At 42.2% G+C, this 17,507-nt stretch overlaps 1 protein-coding gene across 2 annotated transcripts in view; it reads left to right on the top strand.

Annotated features, from left to right (window-relative positions):
* Nucleotides 1-16,141, top strand: part of LOC146663510 (integrin alpha-M-like) — a 36,148-nt gene extending 20,007 nt beyond the window's left edge. The window contains exons 16-30 of one of the 2 annotated variants that reach the window (XM_085416246.1): nt 6,162-6,304; nt 6,413-6,564; nt 6,688-6,813; nt 7,973-8,046; nt 13,788-13,929; nt 14,009-14,107; nt 14,195-14,274; nt 14,359-14,445; nt 14,532-14,601; nt 14,696-14,791; nt 14,901-14,981; nt 15,105-15,215; nt 15,364-15,477; nt 15,557-15,667; nt 15,853-16,141. In XM_085416246.1, the coding sequence (XP_085272372.1) occupies nt 6,162-6,304; nt 6,413-6,564; nt 6,688-6,813; nt 7,973-8,046; nt 13,788-13,929; nt 14,009-14,107; nt 14,195-14,274; nt 14,359-14,445; nt 14,532-14,601; nt 14,696-14,791; nt 14,901-14,981; nt 15,105-15,215; nt 15,364-15,477; nt 15,557-15,667; nt 15,853-15,951 (1,585 nt within the window). In that variant the 3' untranslated portion in view covers nt 15,952-16,141. The remainder of the gene's footprint in view (nt 1-6,161; nt 6,305-6,412; nt 6,565-6,687; nt 6,814-7,972; nt 8,047-13,787; nt 13,930-14,008; nt 14,108-14,194; nt 14,275-14,358; nt 14,446-14,531; nt 14,602-14,695; nt 14,792-14,900; nt 14,982-15,104; nt 15,216-15,363; nt 15,478-15,556; nt 15,668-15,852) is intronic. The other variant, XM_085416247.1, reaches the window with a different exon arrangement.
* The last annotated feature ends 1,366 nt before the right edge of the window (nt 16,142-17,507 follow it).

Below are 17,507 nucleotides of genomic sequence, written 5' to 3'. Positions count from 1 at the left end.
GACATCCGAATGTGATGCTCTACTCCCGTTGCCAGACCGACATCCCACTCACTGAGGGTAAACACATTAGCCCTCTTGGACAACTTCTGTCGGAGCCGCTCTTTCCATTCATTTGGCAAAGGTGAGTCGCCAAAATTTATGAGAAGGGGATCTAGCTCTCTCTGATCTTTCCCCTTTTTTGAACAGACTTCAACTGCTGCAGTTACAGTATCAACCGTACACAACTGACCCATAACGGTCCTTTCTGGGAGAACGATATCCCGGGAAGACTGATTCTGCACTGCCACAACAAAATGGTCTACCTCCAGCGCAGAGCTAGACAACACCATGGGCTGCAGCAGCATGCCAGCTGGCAACGGAATGGTTGGGGATGCTTCCACCATTAATATGCCTTTGCTGAGTGGTTGTTCTAGCTCCACCCGGCATATAGCATGACAGCTTTGACCGGCTGGGAGTGACAGGGAGCTGGGCCCAACCCACTTCACCCAGCCTACTCCACCCTCATCCTCTACAGGGATCTCCACAGGAGCTGGTGGGGTTAAAACTCCAGCTGTTTGGCTTACAGTCTGCACGCTACTCACGCCTACGGTGTCCTGGCACAAGGTGGCCAATCTCTGGAAAAGGGAGGCATTGGTGCCTATGATCATGGGGTCCCAACTCCAGAGGTCCGGACCTCTGGAGTTGGGACAGATCAAAGCTAAGACCGAAATGGTCTCGTGACCTCCTTTGACTTGCTCGGGAAATTCCACATCCACAACGACATAGCCGAGATAAGGGTAACTAGAATCACTCAAACCCCAGATGGCCAGACCTGAAACTGGGTAAACTGGGACACCTGACAAGTGCTCCTTATACCAGTTCTCAAAAATAATGGTTACTCTTGACCCACTGTCTAACAAAGCATTGCACGGTTCACCATTCACTCTGACTTGCTTTACATTAGATGGACCTATCAAACCTTTAGGGATCCCTCTGTCCTCTAGCATGACTACTTCACTCCTCTTAACTGAACACACGGTATCACCTGCATCAGGGGGTTTGGGATATGATTCCCGTCGTTTGGGCTTTTTCCGTGACTGAATGAACCTCTGGATAACCTTGGCCTGGTTTGCGGCATTTCCACACTTACTAGCAAAATGCCCATTTTTTCCGCAGCGGTAACAAAAGTTGCTTTCTTTATCACTGGTGCTACCTGTCCGTGCAGAGTTCAGACCAGACCTGTACGGCTCCACTCTCAAAACTGGAGAGGACACAACAGACCTTTGCTCTCTGGCGTCCAGCTTCTGCTGCAACCTTTTAACCAGTTTTCTCAGCGCAACCACTTCGCCATCTGCTGAACTCTCTACACCGTCAGTCTTGCTTGTTGGAACAGGCTCTGCAACTTCTCTTGGTGCGGGGCATGACTGGTTTACCACGGATGAGACCATAGACTTCAGTTCTCGAATCTCAGTTTTCAGATTCTGAATTTCAATCTGTCTGTTGTCCTGTTCTGATTGTGTTTGGACTTTGTGTGCTACCAGATGCAATTTAGCCCGGGAGGCTTCATACTCCTCCTCACTTCTGATCTCACTTAAGAGCTCTACAAAACTGGGTGGGGTTTCTTTCCTGTCTCTCAGCTTGAGTTGCACTAACATCATGTCGGAGTACACGGCACCCCTAAGGAGCTGTTCTACTCCTGTCCTATCAACACGGTGGGCTTCAATTCCACCACAACTCACTACCCTGCTCAGCGACTGCTCTAATCGCCTCAGAAAGTCGGATAGTTTTTCCTGCAGTTGCTGTTGTAGTAACCGAGAAGCAAAGTACAAATCCTCACCCGTCTCAGCACTGCCAAAAGCTTTTGTAACAGCTTCTAGAAATTGTTCTGGGCTAATATCAGGATCAGCTGTCCTTACAGCTTTCACCACCGCTAGTGCTGGACCTTTAAGACTCAATGATTCTGCGCCTCTTTTCTTTAGCAGAACTGTCACTCTCCTCCACCATTAGGTGTGCTTGTTCAACCCACTGTTCGAATGTCTCTTCTCCAACTGGTGTTGGTATTGTGCCCGAGAACATTCTGAGTCTACGATAATGTAACCCTGGAGTGTTACTAAGGGTTTTAGTGTGTTATGAGTGATGTTAGTATTTTGAGTTCACTGTTAAGTTTTATTAAGTTAAATTATTTTGTTGAGAATTAATAAAATAGAAGATGTCTATAATGTCCTGATGGTCCTTGAAGTATACAGGGGGAAGTACCGCCTCCTGCCGTTCACTGCATAGCAGCTATGGATATCAGGAGAGAGGGAGAGGAAGAAAAGTCCGTTTTTTCCAAGTGGAAAGCGTGGTTGTTTTTATCCAGTCGGACTGTACGGTGGAAATAAGCTATCTAGAAATTGTTGTTAACCAGAAAAGAGTTTGTTACTGCTCGGATTCTTCTGCGTCAGGTTTTTTTTACTTGGGAGTACAGTTCAGTGATGATCCAGTCCAAAGATGGCGAGCCACCCCTCCAGGATCCTTGAGATGATTGCTTTAAGAAGAGAACTAAATTCTTTGGACGAACTGTGAACTGTACAAACTCTACTAAAGTGGTAGGACAGATTTGCACGTCATTCCTCCTTTGCACATCCTGCAAAGAGAATCCTCATTGCTGGACTCACACTTAAGGGTGTCGGCTGACACGAGAGAGAGACTGAGTCAAATCCCCCGGGGTTGTGTGTGTTTTGTTTATTATTTTCCATGACTTGGGCCCAATTTTTCCTTTCATGCACTGTTATTGTTTTCATTGTATGTATGTAAGATTCTTTAATTGTGAATACAAATTGATCAAACCAAGTTCTCAGAGCGTTTCATTAGTCATCCACTCTGCTCCAGTAGTCGAACCTCAGCTATTGGCCCAACACACAGGTAACCATTTAAATCTGTATCCCAAGTGTTGAAAGGGGTGTTACAATAACTATTGCCTTCACTGGAGGGTCTCTCCATCTTTGCCAACAAATCGCCCACAGCACGGATTATCGACTCTGTTACCATTACCATTCTCCTGTGCCTCTGCCCCGCGTTTCGATTTACTCTGGGAAAAATCCTCACGAGGCGAAGCTTCAGCTGTCACTATGATGGACCACGGCTCACCAGCCCCCGTAGGGTACACTTCAGGTGGGATTCTTGTGGCATCTACTTTCTCTTTGGTTTCACACAGGACAGTTAGCCTATCAAGCGCTTTGTTGTATCTCCGGCCTCTGACCCACACTCGACCCAAAGCTTTAACACTCTCCAGAGTGTGCTCTATTTGGTCTAGCTCCACTCCTTTGGGAGTAAGCACCATCAGTGTGTGAGCCTCATCTAAGGTCTCTCCACGACTCCATTCCTGAAGCTCCTCGAACAACTCAGAGTGCATAGCTTGAACATCCATGACCAAACAATATCAAAGTTACTGCTTTTATCTCAAAATACACGTGTTTGGGAACTTCAGACTTAAACAACAAAATATCCCAGCGGTGCCTCCATTTTATGTAGCGCCCCTGACTGTGTACTCCACTATAGCCGGGTACGCCCTGAGTTCTAGTTATCTTAAACTTACTTAGTTGCCCTCAGTGAAAGTTCCCCTGATTTACACACGTATAACACACAAATACACTTTTACCTTACTTTGAACTATAGATAAGAAACAGTACTAGACACAAAATCTTATGTTTAAACCAAGCAGGTTTACTGAATGACTTGGTAAACACCCAATAAATCAATAAAGTAAGAAGTCTCTTGCAATGACAAAATATAACAATAATAACAGTTACACAGTTCTTTACTGTAATGGGCCCCACACACTCTCACACCACCCAATTTCCCAAGTCCCCTCGGTGCAGGCCTGGATCGATGCTAGGGTGCGTAGGAACCAACGGTCCTAAAAGAAAACAAAATGGTGCTCCTACCTGGAAACCTTAGTCTTTTGTCCACAATACACTCACGGCACGCCGAGAGGTCCGTCCCTTAGGTCGCCGAGCTGCACGCTTACTCCTTTTAAGCAGCAAACCTGACCGGCCTGCCTTGGCAGTCAGTAGTCTCCCACTCCATGCAGGTCAGGTGACGTCCAGCGAAGTCCGCCTTTATGGCTAACTACGATTAGCCAAGTTAGCACGCCGCTTACTAGGGATATTTCGAGGCAACAGTGCAAACCAGTCCGGGCTGCACCACCTCACAGTCACGCTCTGTTACTCAGCCGTGGGCGTGGGATGATTTATCCTCACTGTCCATTGGAAAAAAGTCTCTGTAGACGCTAGCAGCATCTCGCGCACGCTTTTCTCTCTCCTCTCTTTTCTCGTGGCTGCCTCCGCTCTCTCGTCTCTCCTTCCGCCCGCTCCCTTTCAAAGTAAAAGCACCTAAACACACTTCCTTATTACTACTACAACACAGTAGAACGAACAACAGAACTATCCGGTTGTTCAGTGATGACGCGACGAATCCTACTTCCGGGTCTAAAGTAGTCTGCGTTTAATATGGATTTTGTGTTGTTAACATGTTTAATGTTTTGTATTTTCTTATATTTGATCTCAAAAAGCTCCTAAAACAGTCAGTGATCACTGCTGACCTCCCTCGGCTTTTATTACCACTAATCATTTATTTAAGCTCAGTTTTTAAAACCTTAGGATGTAACTACAGCCCAGCCCATGCAGCAGTATATGAATGACTAACCTCGTATTGTGGATGGATTATCTCAGTTGTTCTCCTGGCTGAAGTTTGGTCCTTTTACAGCACCCTGCCATGCGATTACATTTGTTCCTGACCACCGAAAACACTCACGTTAACTTTTATCGAGTGGAAAAAAAGTTAGCTTGTTCATATTATGCTAGCATAGCTGTGTCGCTAGCGGTCACGTAGCACATCATTATATACCAGCTAGCCAAACTTCAGTAACCCTACAAACGTCACTGCTGTTTCGTTTTCTGTCTTCATTTATGTTGGAAGTGATAACAGAGATGTACGTTTTAATTTGTTTCCAAAACCCCGCAGTCAGGACATGCTATATTGTATTTAGATAGAAGCTAGCGAGCTAACTTCCTGCTAACTTCTAACTCCGTTAAATGTCATAAATTCCATTTTCATGGATGCCTGGATGTTAAACTCAATTGTTACACCTGGTAGAGCAGAACGCTGATCATTTTATTAAAGATGAAAGACTTTAGACTGTTTTTCCAACTCTCAGTAATGCCATAGTGATCGTTGGATATATGGACCTGCAGCGGAGTTTAGACCCAGACACGGCTAGTGACGTCAGACTGAACAACCGGATTCAGATATATCCAAATAAGATAGAATCAAAATGTCCAAATACATAAACACAGGATCATGGCAAAAAGTTTATGGAGTCAAAAGGATTAGACATTTTTTTCAAATTATTTTACCACATGATGAAAAATGCTCTGCTGATTTAAAAAAAAAAGCAGTAAATGTGTGAAACTGTAACTTTGTTCATACAGAAATGGAAATGCATGCAATAACAAAAATATTTTCATACAATACCATGTGTTTCAGCACTGCTGACATTATCAAATAGGTATCATTTACTCCACCCATTAATACTGTGAAGTTACACCACTGGCACACAAGAGTGATGGTGATGGGAAATAGGTCTATGTTGATGTACATCTACATAGATATTCCATTAAAAAGCATTCCTGATTTATAATTCATTATTCCATAAATCATCATTTATGGAATGACTGTGGCTCAGGGGGTTGGGAAGCGTATCTGTAACCGGAAGGTCGCCAGTTCGATCCCTGGGATCTCTGTCCTGGCCGTTGTGTCCTTGGGCAAGACACTTTACCGTACCACCTACTGGTGTTGGCCAGAGGGGCCAATGGCGCGATATGGCAGCCTCGCTTCTGTCCGTCTGCCCCAGGGCAGCTGTGGCTACAACTGTAGCTTGCCTCCACCAGTGTGTGAATGAATAGTGGCATTGTAAAGCGCTTTGGGTGCCTTGAAAAGCGCTATATAAATCCAATTCATTATTATCATCTATCATTTAAAAGATTTCAGGACTATTAGGTGTTAAATGTCTCAAAATGTTTGAGCTGTAGTTGTTCATATGAAATGTTAGGGCAAAGGAAAGATTAGATTGAAGTCTTGTTACTAATTCAGGTCAGAACAAAAAGTCAAATCTTGTTCACATGTGTTTTCCTACTTTCTAGATCAAGACCCATAGTAATGGTTGAAGCTGAGGTGTCATTCAGCCCAATCCAAATCCCTACTCAGAATGTAGACTGCTCAAAACCACTGCAGAACACAGCTGAAATTTGCTTTACCATGAGCAGAGTGTCTACAGTCAACACAGGTTCATCATTCTTGGTTTTTCTGAACTACAAAGCCACTGCCCAGCAATTTAATGTTTTCTAAATGTATGTAAATTGCAGCATTGAAATCAAACACTGATTTATTCCAGCTCAAGCAAGGATTAATTACACTTTAACACTGGATGCCACTCGCAAACCTCCAAGCAACCGGGCATATGTTGGTGGGAAACGAGAGCAGTCAGGATCACTTACTGTGGACTTAATAAGAAAAAAATGCTCAACTGTGAAGTTCCTTGTTGAGGTAAAACCAAATAACAACATCAGAGAAAGTTCACCTTGGTGTAACAATATATTTTGATTTCCATTTTGTTTTTAAGAGTCATCCAACACTGAATCTAAACTCAGCACTCATCTCTTCTTGCAGGCTTGTCCAGAAGATGCTCTCAATTCACTTTCCAATGAGCTCAAATTCAAGTTTGATGGTTTGCCCTCAAACACAAATCTCAGACCAAGCCTTGCCCAGCAGGCTCAAACAGCAACCATTCATCCTGTAAGTAATCTTTATAGGTACTTTATTAACCAGATATCTGAGGGCAGTCTTTATAAAATTATTTTCCTCAATTGTGTTTTTTATTGGCATACACTTGAAGAATACCTTCTGGAGAGATTCAATTGAAGTACTGGAAGTACATGCATCAACATCCCTGCAGTGGAATCCCACTGCAATAAATGCAAGCTGCTTTCCAGAATATTATTAGGAACTTTATTCCCAGTACCAACAGCAGGCACAGCTACATATTTGGGGTCATTACTCAAAAAAAGTTGCATATTAGAAATTAATCGTTAGTAATCCAATATGCTACAAAATTACTAAAGTAGTTTATTACACTGATCATTACATTATTTTCTTGTTACTCCATGAAATGACCCAAAATGCATTGTCTCATAATTATAAGTAAATAATATAAATCTTAGGCTACAGTCTGACACGCCAATGCAATCCCTATCCCAATGAGAAAACACATATGATCTTTCCTTTAGTGTTTACATATAAACACAAGAGATTTTGAAATGGTTGCAACATTGATTCTCCTTTATAAACATTAATGGATAGAAATGGAGGCTTCAAGCTCGACTGCTAATCACTTCCTTTCTTACCTGATTGGGCTATGCTCAGCTTTAACGTTCCTCTGTTGGCTAGTTTTTTTTGCTAGCATGCTGTCTGCGAAGATGCTTCCAATAATCCAATTAGTGTTAGCTGTGCAAACAGCTGCTGTTTCTGTCCTGGATGCAGTTTGCATTTTACCATTGCAGTCTTCTCTCCTCTCCTCTCTTTCTACTGTAGATCACTCAACTATTTCGCTCCTCCCGCACACAAAGTGAAATGAGCTAATTTTAGCACAAGTGCGCAGGAAGAAAACCAATTTTCTTTGATATTTTCTGTCCAACCAACCAGCAGATAACTAAAGAAAACTTTGCAACACTAGTAACAATATAATTGTAATTGAAGTTTAATTACTGAATTCAGTACCGTAACACATTACATTACTGCATTACTGAAAAATATAAGGCTACTTTTTACTTTATCTTACACCCGGCATTGGGTAGAACACACAAATTGTTTGTTGGATTCATCTGTAAAACGTTTACATTTATTCTGTGAATAATGTGTAATATAAATGTTTTTGACATCACACTCTCTTCCACAGTTAGGGTTTGAGATCAACTGTGGAACTGACAACAAATGTGTTGATAACCTGAAAGTGGATTTCAACTTCACCAGGTGAGGCAGAATTACAAAACTTTGTTTAGCTTGAAGGCATTGAGGTTCACTAAACCTTAGACACTGTCATGAATACTGGACCCAGAAGCAGACTCAACACAAATTTAGCAGCGAACTATATACATTTTATTTCTTTTGTGAGAAAACAATAGCAAACTCTGAAAGTGAAAGTTAAACTCAGGCCTGAGGAAACAGGAGCAAATATGGAGGTGAGTGGGGAGAGAAGCTGTGATTGGGACCGTGGGAAACCTGAAACAGAAGAGGAAACAATTACTTAACTGTGGGGAAGCAGAGGAGAGACAGCAAAGCAGGATAATGATGCTGCGTGCTTACTGTCAGAGCCAGACCGCGGAGCTCGAAGGGGGAAAACGTTTGTGAGAGAATCTAGAGGGATGAAGTTACAGAGACTGTTATCCAGTGTGCAGGGCAGGCAGGTAGGACCACTGAGAGTGGCTGAACGGAGCAGCAGGCCGTACTGGTTGATGTAGTCCTCCTGTGATTGCCTGTGGATGGAATTCAAGTGCGATGCTGGTGGCCCCGCCCAAGGGTGTAACCGAAGAGCCATCCAGAAACATCCAGCACAATGCTCCCACAAACCATGACAGACAGAAACATAGCTCAAATCATTGAGATGTTGGTTTATTGACAGTTATTAAAGAAACAAGAAATCAGTGAAAGGCAACGAGCAAGGCTGGGTATACTTGTATGACCGTGGTTTGGTTTTCCCAGCTAGATTAGAGGGTTGCTTTCCTACGCCATTGGGTTTGAAAACACATCTGACTGTCAGTGTACCCAGCTTTCTTGAAGTCCCTGTATGGGGTGGTTCAAGATGCCTCTCCTGGGGACTAACCAACTAATGCTGAAGGGTATGCTCCAAGGGACCACACTCTTCATCCCTCCTCCACGAAGGTGGAAAGTAGAGCTCATCTATTAGTTGAACTGTGGATCCAGGAAAAAAAAATGCAGTTGTTCTCATAATCATGGAACACCGGACCAGCTCTTGACCCAAGTGAGGTTGTGTGAAAGTGTAATGGGACCAATGGGTCCAACCTGTCTACATATGCTTTGGAGAACTATTGGAGAAGGCATTGATGCGTATCCCTTGGGGAATCTTATGGGGGTTTGGTTTGGCTGCTACTGTTACGGGCCATTCAGTCCCTGCACAACCATAAGAGTAGTATGCCAGACCGTTTCCTGGTGAGCATTGAGCTCTTCTAGGACTGTCCTTTGCTACCAATTCTGTTCACAACTTTTATGACCTCATCAGGTGATGACCTCCAGTGTACACTATGGTGGTTTGCAGTTGAGTGTGAAGTAGATGAAATGAGAATCAACATCAGAAGTCTGAGACCATAGGCCTCAGCTGAAACAGTGGGGGTGTGCTCACTTTGTGTTAGGGGCAAGTAATAGGAGAGTGGAGAGGGATATTGACAGGCGGATTGACATGGCAACTGCAGTGATGTGGATGCTGTACTGGTCTGTTGTAGCAAAAAAAATCTATTTCCCACCCATCACCTATGGCTGTGAGGTCTGGGAATTGCCCAAAAGAATACGGCAGAAATGAGCTTTCTCCAAAAGAGAATGACTTCTGCAGAGTCATTTGAGAGGATATCAGAGTAGAGCTGCTACTCCTCTCTACTGAAATGAACCAGTTGAGGTGGGTCAGCATCTGACTAAGACACCTAGAGACATCCATTCTGATTACTAGAGATTACTAGAGAGCGCTTATTTGACCTGGGAATGCTTTGATGACTGGATGAGCTAAAGGAGCTGGCTGCGAGAAAGAACTCAGGGCATTTCTGCCTAGACAGAGGCCTCCATGATCCACACCTGGATAAGAGTCCGAAAATCAATGGATGGTAATTAGGGGTTTTGATAATCGATTTATCGATTTAAAATCGATTCTGGCTTTGATAATGTGATATCGATTCATTAAAATCCTGAATCGATTTTTTAATATAAATTTATTTTGCCCAAAACGCCAGAATCTCAGGTTAAACCTCACAAAATTTCGACAACCACCAAACAGCTAAACAGTAAATGAGAGCAGGTACATGGATTCTGCACAAAGACGTAAACACAAAGCGCGGACCCGCCGACAGATCAAAAGCAGCGAGATGTCGCTTTTCTCACCCAACGGCATGGGCAGGGTCGGGGCTGAAAGCCGACAGCTCACCAATTCTGATCCGTCGGCAGGTCCGCGCTTTTTTGTTTACGCCCTTTTTGCGCTGATTCTGAAGCTGCAGGTTTAATCACTCACCAAACAATATTGACTGAACCAGCAGAGAAAGAAGATCCAAACTACACTTCACATAAACATCGTCATGAATTCACTCTTACTTTTGCTGTTTTGCTTCCACCACGATAAAATCACACTTCATGCACAGCTCTCTCACTCCCCCCCCCCCTCTCTCTGTACTCCAAGAACAGTTTCCCATCTAAATCTCTGTTTTCTGCATTATTCGCTTGCTTGTTACGCACAAGTCTACCGTTGTTTACAGTGCTGTCGGCCACTGTTTTTGTTCCTTTTAGTTACTTCCGAAAAGAAAACCTAATTTCTGCCGTTCAACAGGCTACTGAACAAATTTAAACTTTTACAATTATGCAAAATGGAAAACGCTCAGCAGTGTCTCTAATAAAACCGCTGTAACTTCAGAGGTAATGTTCATATGTTGATTCATGGTTTTCTTTCATTTTTGATGTACTGCAGAATATTTGTATAAAATCCCAGGCCAGGAAAATCACCTTCATGTTTTTCTGTGTTTTATCTTCAGCTACTTTGACACAAAGGCATCTGCTGTGATGCTCACACCTTTGATAAAGTCTTGCGAGTGTCAGCTTTCTTATTATAGATACAAAAATATGTAAATGTTCTGATCTGAATTATAATATTTCTGACTGTCTGAGGCAAAATTTCCCATATTCAAATTTAATTGAATCGAATCATGGATCAAATCGATTCGGGACCTTGTGAATCGGAATCGAATCGATTCTAGTAATCAGTGACGATACCCAGCCCTAACGGTAATACCTTTTTTCATAATGCATCATCAGTTATTTTTTGTGTTTTATGATCACCAGCAAATGACAGCAAATTAAAATAATATAGGGAGCTTCCTGACTGCCAATATTGATGCATGATGGCGCCGGTGTGTGTGGCTTGCCGTCTGTCTCTGTCAATTTTGTTTTGTACAATTTGTGCCACCCAAATCAACTCGCAACTGGTATATGAACGCCAAAAACTTTTTGATCTTCAATGTTTTCTGACTAATCAGCAAGGACAAACAACAGGGTATCCACCATCCCTGGCTGATGTTCCTGCTTACCTGCTACGTGGAGCACTTCCTCCTGCTCCGACGCATCGTAAATGTGCCGGTCGGCTAGTGAAGCTTAAAGCCTGCCTTGCTTTTTCTTTAGCGGCTGCTCCAGTGGATTATAGTCTGTTCCATCACATCTCAAGGCGTCTCCTGGAGCATGTTGCCCCTTGTCTGGTTCCTGTCGTAAGCTTGGGTGCACGTGAGCCTGCTCGCCAATGTTTTATACGTCTTGGGCGTCATGGAATAAACTTTGTGAATTTGCGGTCATTAACTTGGGCTTCACAGACAACTTCTTCCCAGACTCCAGTTCCAACGAGGATGGCTTTAATAAATGCCCGGTCCATAGCAAGTAAAACGTTTGTCATAAACGATTTCTTTTCTTCAAATGATTTGAATCTCCTTTTTGTGACTGAGACAGGGATGAAAATTGGTGAGTCTAGCTTCATTTCTGAACTATTGCCCTCCGACTGCTCATTTTTAAATGCTCCAAGGATATCGGGCAGAGGAGGAGGAATATTGACAGTTTTTAAAAATAACTTTAATTGCAAGCAACTCCATGTACCGGTTCCCCCCTCCAGTTTTGAACTGTTGATGTTTGAACTGGGACGTCTTCAACCGGTTGTGTGTGTGGTAATCTACCGACCACCGAAGTTTAATAAAGACTTTTTAAATGACTTTTCATGTTTCTTGGCTGACATTGTGCCTAAATATGATCGGATTTTAATAGTTGGTGATTTTAATATTCATGTCTGTTGCTCTGATGGTCTGCTTGCTCAGGAGTTTTTAAATCCTATTCAGTCTTTTAACTTTGTACAGTCCGTACAAGGCCCTACACACCAGCAGGGGCACACTCTTGACCTGGTGTTATCGTGTGGTTTATCTGTTTTTAATTTGTAAATTGGGGATTCTGTGTTTTCTGATCACAAACCTGTTTTATTTGACATTTCTCTTGTGCATGAGTTTAAAGCTCGCGCTCCACCCAGGCGCTGCCGAATCTTTAATTCTTCCACTGCTGCGCTCTTCTCCTCAACTTTTATAGAAAAAAATGCTTTTATTGACCCTGAAATTAGTTTAGGACTTAGTCTGGATGAGCTGCTATTGCAGTTCCAAGAAACCTGTACTGAAACCCTAAACATTATGGCCCCACTAAAAGTTGAAAAGTGTTAAAGTTGAAAATTTTGAGTCCACCTCAGCCCCCCTTTCTTGTGGGGTGCCCCAGGGCTCAATCCTTGGCCCTCTTCTTTTTTCATCATACCTGCTCCCTTTGGGGTCTATTTATAGAAAACATGAAATATCCTTTCACTGTTACGCAGACGACTGCCAAATTTATTTGCCTTTAGCACCAAATCGCCCAGGCTCCATCCAAATCCTTTTAAACTGCCTTGAAGATGTCAAAGCTTGGATGGCTCTGAACTTTTTGAGTTTCAATGAGAGTAAAACGGAGGTGATTGTATTTAGACCTAATAATATTTCATGCAACCCGCTTGTAAATTATGGTTGGCTAGGGTCTTATATCAAGCAGCATGTGACAAACTTGGGAGTCATTATGGACTCAGATTTTAAATTGAACAAACATATTAATTCAGTGTTGCAAAAAAGCTTTTTCCAGCTGAGGCAAATAGCAAAGCTGAAGCCAGTTTTGTCAAGACGTGACACGGAGAAGGTAATACATGCCTTTATTTCAACACAGCTTGACTATTGCAATGCACTTTATGTTGGAGTCAGCCAAGGGTCTCTTGCTCGTCTTCAGCTCGTTCAAAATGCTGCTGCCCACCTCTTAACTGGTACCCACAGGCATGATCATGTAACACCTATCCTGTCTTCTCTTCACTGGCTTCCTGTTCATCACAGAATTAATTTCAAAGTCCTAACACTGGTTTATAAATGCCTTAATGGTCTTGCTCCCCCATACCTTTCAGAGTTACTTCAGCCGTATATTCTTTCACGGACCCTCAGATCAGCTGACCAGCTGCTGTTGGTTGTCCCAAAATCAAGGCTCAAATGCAGAGGAAAGCGAGCCTTTTCAATTATGGCCCCAAAACTTTGGAATACGCTGCCTTTAAATATTAGACAGGCATTTTTGTTTCCTGTTTTTAAAGCGCTTTTGAAAACACACCTTTTTTCGATAGCGTTCAGACTGGCGTGAGTTGACATTTGTATGCGTTGTGTTGACATTGATAGTTTGTGTTTTATTATGTTTTATGTAAGTGTCAGTGGTTTTATCTTGTGTTTTACACTGTGTTTTTGTACAGCACTTTGGGCAAACCTTTCGTTTTTAAATGTGCTATATAAATAAATTGGATTTGGATTTGAATATTAATATGTTAGTATTCAACACAAAGCTATACTATATTTAGCCTCCTACAACTTCAGCATCACAGTGCAGTCTTGCTTTATTCTTCCTTTATTCTTGTCCTCTGTCAGATCCTTAGAGGTTAAAGTGGGCATTGATGAGCTTTTGAATGTCACAGTCTCAGTGGAGAACAGAGGGGAAAACTCCTACAACAGCCGTGTTATTCTCACGTATCCAGCTGGACTCTCTTACAGGAAGTTCACCATTCAGCAGGTAATGTGTCAGGATCAAGTTCATCATTGATTTGCTGCTCTCCCAGTGCATCCAGCAGTCATTTTATTTTCTAATAAAGGGAAGAATTGAGTGCAATTCCTTGGACAGTGAAGATGGTTTATCCCGTGGAAGGACAGACTGTACTATTGACAAGCCAATTTTCAAGAGCAGAACTAAGGTTTGTTATTGTGGTATGATTTGTCTGTTAACTTCTACACAGTTTAACAAAATGAGCAATCACTCTCTCTTCTTCAATTCAATCAAGGCTTTCTTCATTGTCTCATATGGTATCGAAACAAACGCTCAACTAGAGAGGAAGATCTTTATCACTGCTAATGCCACCAGGTACTGTTCATTTAGTAGAGGTCCTTCTCATTTAAGCAATAACCCCACAGACACAGTACAAATCATTTCACTTCTTTCTTTCAGTGGAAATCAGGAGAACGCTACAACCAGTGAAATCTACAAAAATAAATGGATTGATGTGAAATACAGCATTTTCATGACATTTGAAAAGTATGTGTTGTTCTGTTCGTTATAAGATGAATTACACATTTTGTTTTACACAGTATGTATTTAATGTTTAAAATATATCTGTTTAGCTCCTTCAGTTACAGCAATTTCACTTTTGGGATGAATAATTTGCAGATACCAGTCCAACAATTAATCAAGGTAAAATGTAATAAAATATAATAAATATGACTGTGTGAATTAGACTTAACCATAATAGTGTTTGACTGCTTTTTCTTTACTCCCCATGTTTTAGGTAACAAATGATATCAGAGCGTTTAATTTCACTGTGGTGATCAAGGTTCCAGTGAAGCTTGGTGAAAAAGAGATTTGGGTATTGAGCAGCCTACAGGTAATATATGTGTGAGAAGATCTAAAAATGGGTCAGATTTAGCTGTGTGATGGGTGAATGAGGTAAAAACAGGACCAATCACCCTGACATTATTTTAAATGTATTTCAGATTGTAGACTGTCAGACAGAAAATGATGAAGAACCAAGTGTCAAAGATTTTGTTCCACAGATACAAAAGGATAAAGTGGTGGTAAGTATCCGTCTGTACTTTTGCTACCTACCTGTTAAAACTGAACCATGGTACTGATTCAAAACACAACATTGTACTGAATACAAGATTTGTTTCATTCAGTCTTCTTTAAATCACCCACAGGACTGCTCTGTAGCCATGTGCAGAGTGTTCAAGTGCAACACCTTCATGGGAAGACTGCAGAGTAGGACATACGAAATCTCTGCCAATCTCAGTTCAGGATGGATAGAGCAGGTAATTAAAGAATAGTTTTTTAAAATTGTTTCATTAATACTTTTCCTGAGTATGTATGAGTACTTTGGTTAAATCTTCAGATATAACCATTTTACAGTTAAATCAAATAATACCTAATTTAGGCTTAACTCATTTCATTTTTTCTAAGATTGGACTTCAATCTGCCAAATTCCTCTTGACCAGTACAGCCACTGTGGATTATGACCAAAGCCAGTACATCTACTTTTCAACAGTGTCTAACAACAATCCTCCTGTTCGCAAGGTGATTTAGCATTACTTTCTCTTGTTTGAGTTACACAAGAGCTTGAATATCATCCACATTCTGTTACCTTATCTCTCAGATTATAGTCGAGGTAGAAGTGTATCCTCAGACAAATTTCACCAAAGAGATTATAGGAGGATCCCTGGGAGGGTTGGCTTTTCTGGCTTTACTCACTGCTGGCCTGTATAAGGTGAAAGACTCTTCTTACACTTTTTCAACTCATCACACAGCTGTGAAAGGTTTTTAGAGAGTATGTCTAATTTTTTAAACAAAGTTCAAGAGTTTATATTTACTCATGTAGTTATTTGCTTTAATTTTGAATGTAAGTCTAATGAATAATCTCTGCACTTTCATTTTTTCCCCTTGCACTCCTAGGCTGGGTTTTTCAAGAGTAAATATTCACAGATGATGAATGAAAATGCAGAGACCGATCTGGAACCGGGAACTGATGGAAATGAATCCCAAACAGAATAACAAAGCTCATATTTGTTGTTGTAGATTTACTGTAAAGTTAAAACAAACATTAAACAAGTAAGGAAATTTGTGTTTGGTTGATTATCCCTTTGTTGTAACAGTTCTTGTTAAAAAAAATCTTATAGTGTGGGAAAGCATTTTTATAGCTGGAACGGTCTGCTGGTGTCTGCTCCAAGCAGGCCACATTTGACTGATCTGGATAGAGCTTTAGTGCTTTAGGGCAACCTCAAACTAGTTTTCCGCATAACTAAGCTACATCAATATTTTGAGTGAGCCCCAGTACCATCTCCAATTCTAAGGCCAAGTTCCGTATAGTGGGGGATGTCAGAGACTGGCTGCAAAGAAGAAAACATCACAAGAAGACAGTTTTCTCGCCTTGCCAGCACTTAGGAACTGTAGACAGTCATCTACACCTCTGCACTCAAGGTTTGCAGGACAGCATGGTCAATGGCTCCCGACACAGACAATCTGGAAGGGATTGCACACAGCTAGTCTCATGGGGCTACCAGGAAGCCTACCATGCCTGCACTTAACTATCAGCCCTGTTTGCACTGGTATCTGCAACATGTGCACTAGAATCAAAACGTGGAGGGACGTAGTTTTCAGCAATGAGTCCAAATTCTGCCTACACCAGTTGGATCTTAGGATCAAAGTATGGAAAAGATTTTGACAACGCTATGAGAACTCTGTGCTGATTGCTGGTGGAGGCAGTGTGATAGCGTGGTGAAGCATCTCCCTCACTGGAAAAAGCAGTGCTTGTCATCACTGGAAGCCATTTCAGTGCAGAGAAATATCAAGATGAGATTCTGCAACCAGTGGCAGTCCCATATCTCCAAAGACTGGACCAAACTCTAGCCTCAAGAAGACAATCCTCGCCTCTACAGAGTGGGTACTTTCAACATTTGGGAGCGGAAAGGATGTAGTAGCCTACCTTGAGACTCCAAGGTAAACTTTACACAGACAGAACACACAGCAAAATAAGGGTAGATCACAACACCGACAAACTGAAACACAGGGCTTAAATACACTCAACAAAAATATAAACGCAACACCTTTGTTACTGCTCCCATTCCCCATGGGATGGACATAGAGACCTAAAATTCATTCCAGATACACAATATAACCATCCCTCCCAAACAGTGGTCACAAATCAGTCCAAATGTGTGGTAGTGGGCACATCTGCTATATTGAGATAATCCATCCCACGTCACAGGTGTGCCACATAAGGATGCTGATCTGACATCATGAGTAGTGCACAGGTGTACCTCAGACTGCCCACAACAAAAGGCCACCCTGGAATGTGCAGTTTTTTGCGCTATTGGGGGTCTGGGGACCCAGAACCGGTCAGTATCTGGTGTGACCACCATTTGCCTCATGCAGTGCAACACATCATCGCATGGAGTCTATCAGATTGTCAATTGTGGCCTGTGGAATGTTGGTCCGCTCCACTTCAATGGCTGTGCGAGGTTGTTGGATATTCGTGGGAACTGGTACACGCTGTCGTATACGCCGGTCAAGCACATCCCGAACATGCTCAATGGGTGACATGTCCGGTG

This window comes from Rhamphochromis longiceps, linkage group LG8 (assembly GCF_057381845.1).
Source record: "Rhamphochromis longiceps isolate RC_006_pf linkage group LG8, R_longiceps_female_GT1.1, whole genome shotgun sequence".
NCBI classification, from domain to species: domain Eukaryota; kingdom Metazoa; phylum Chordata; class Actinopteri; order Cichliformes; family Cichlidae; genus Rhamphochromis; species Rhamphochromis longiceps.
Note: the sequence above shows the minus strand (reverse complement) of the source record. Positions and strands in the feature narration are given on the sequence as shown.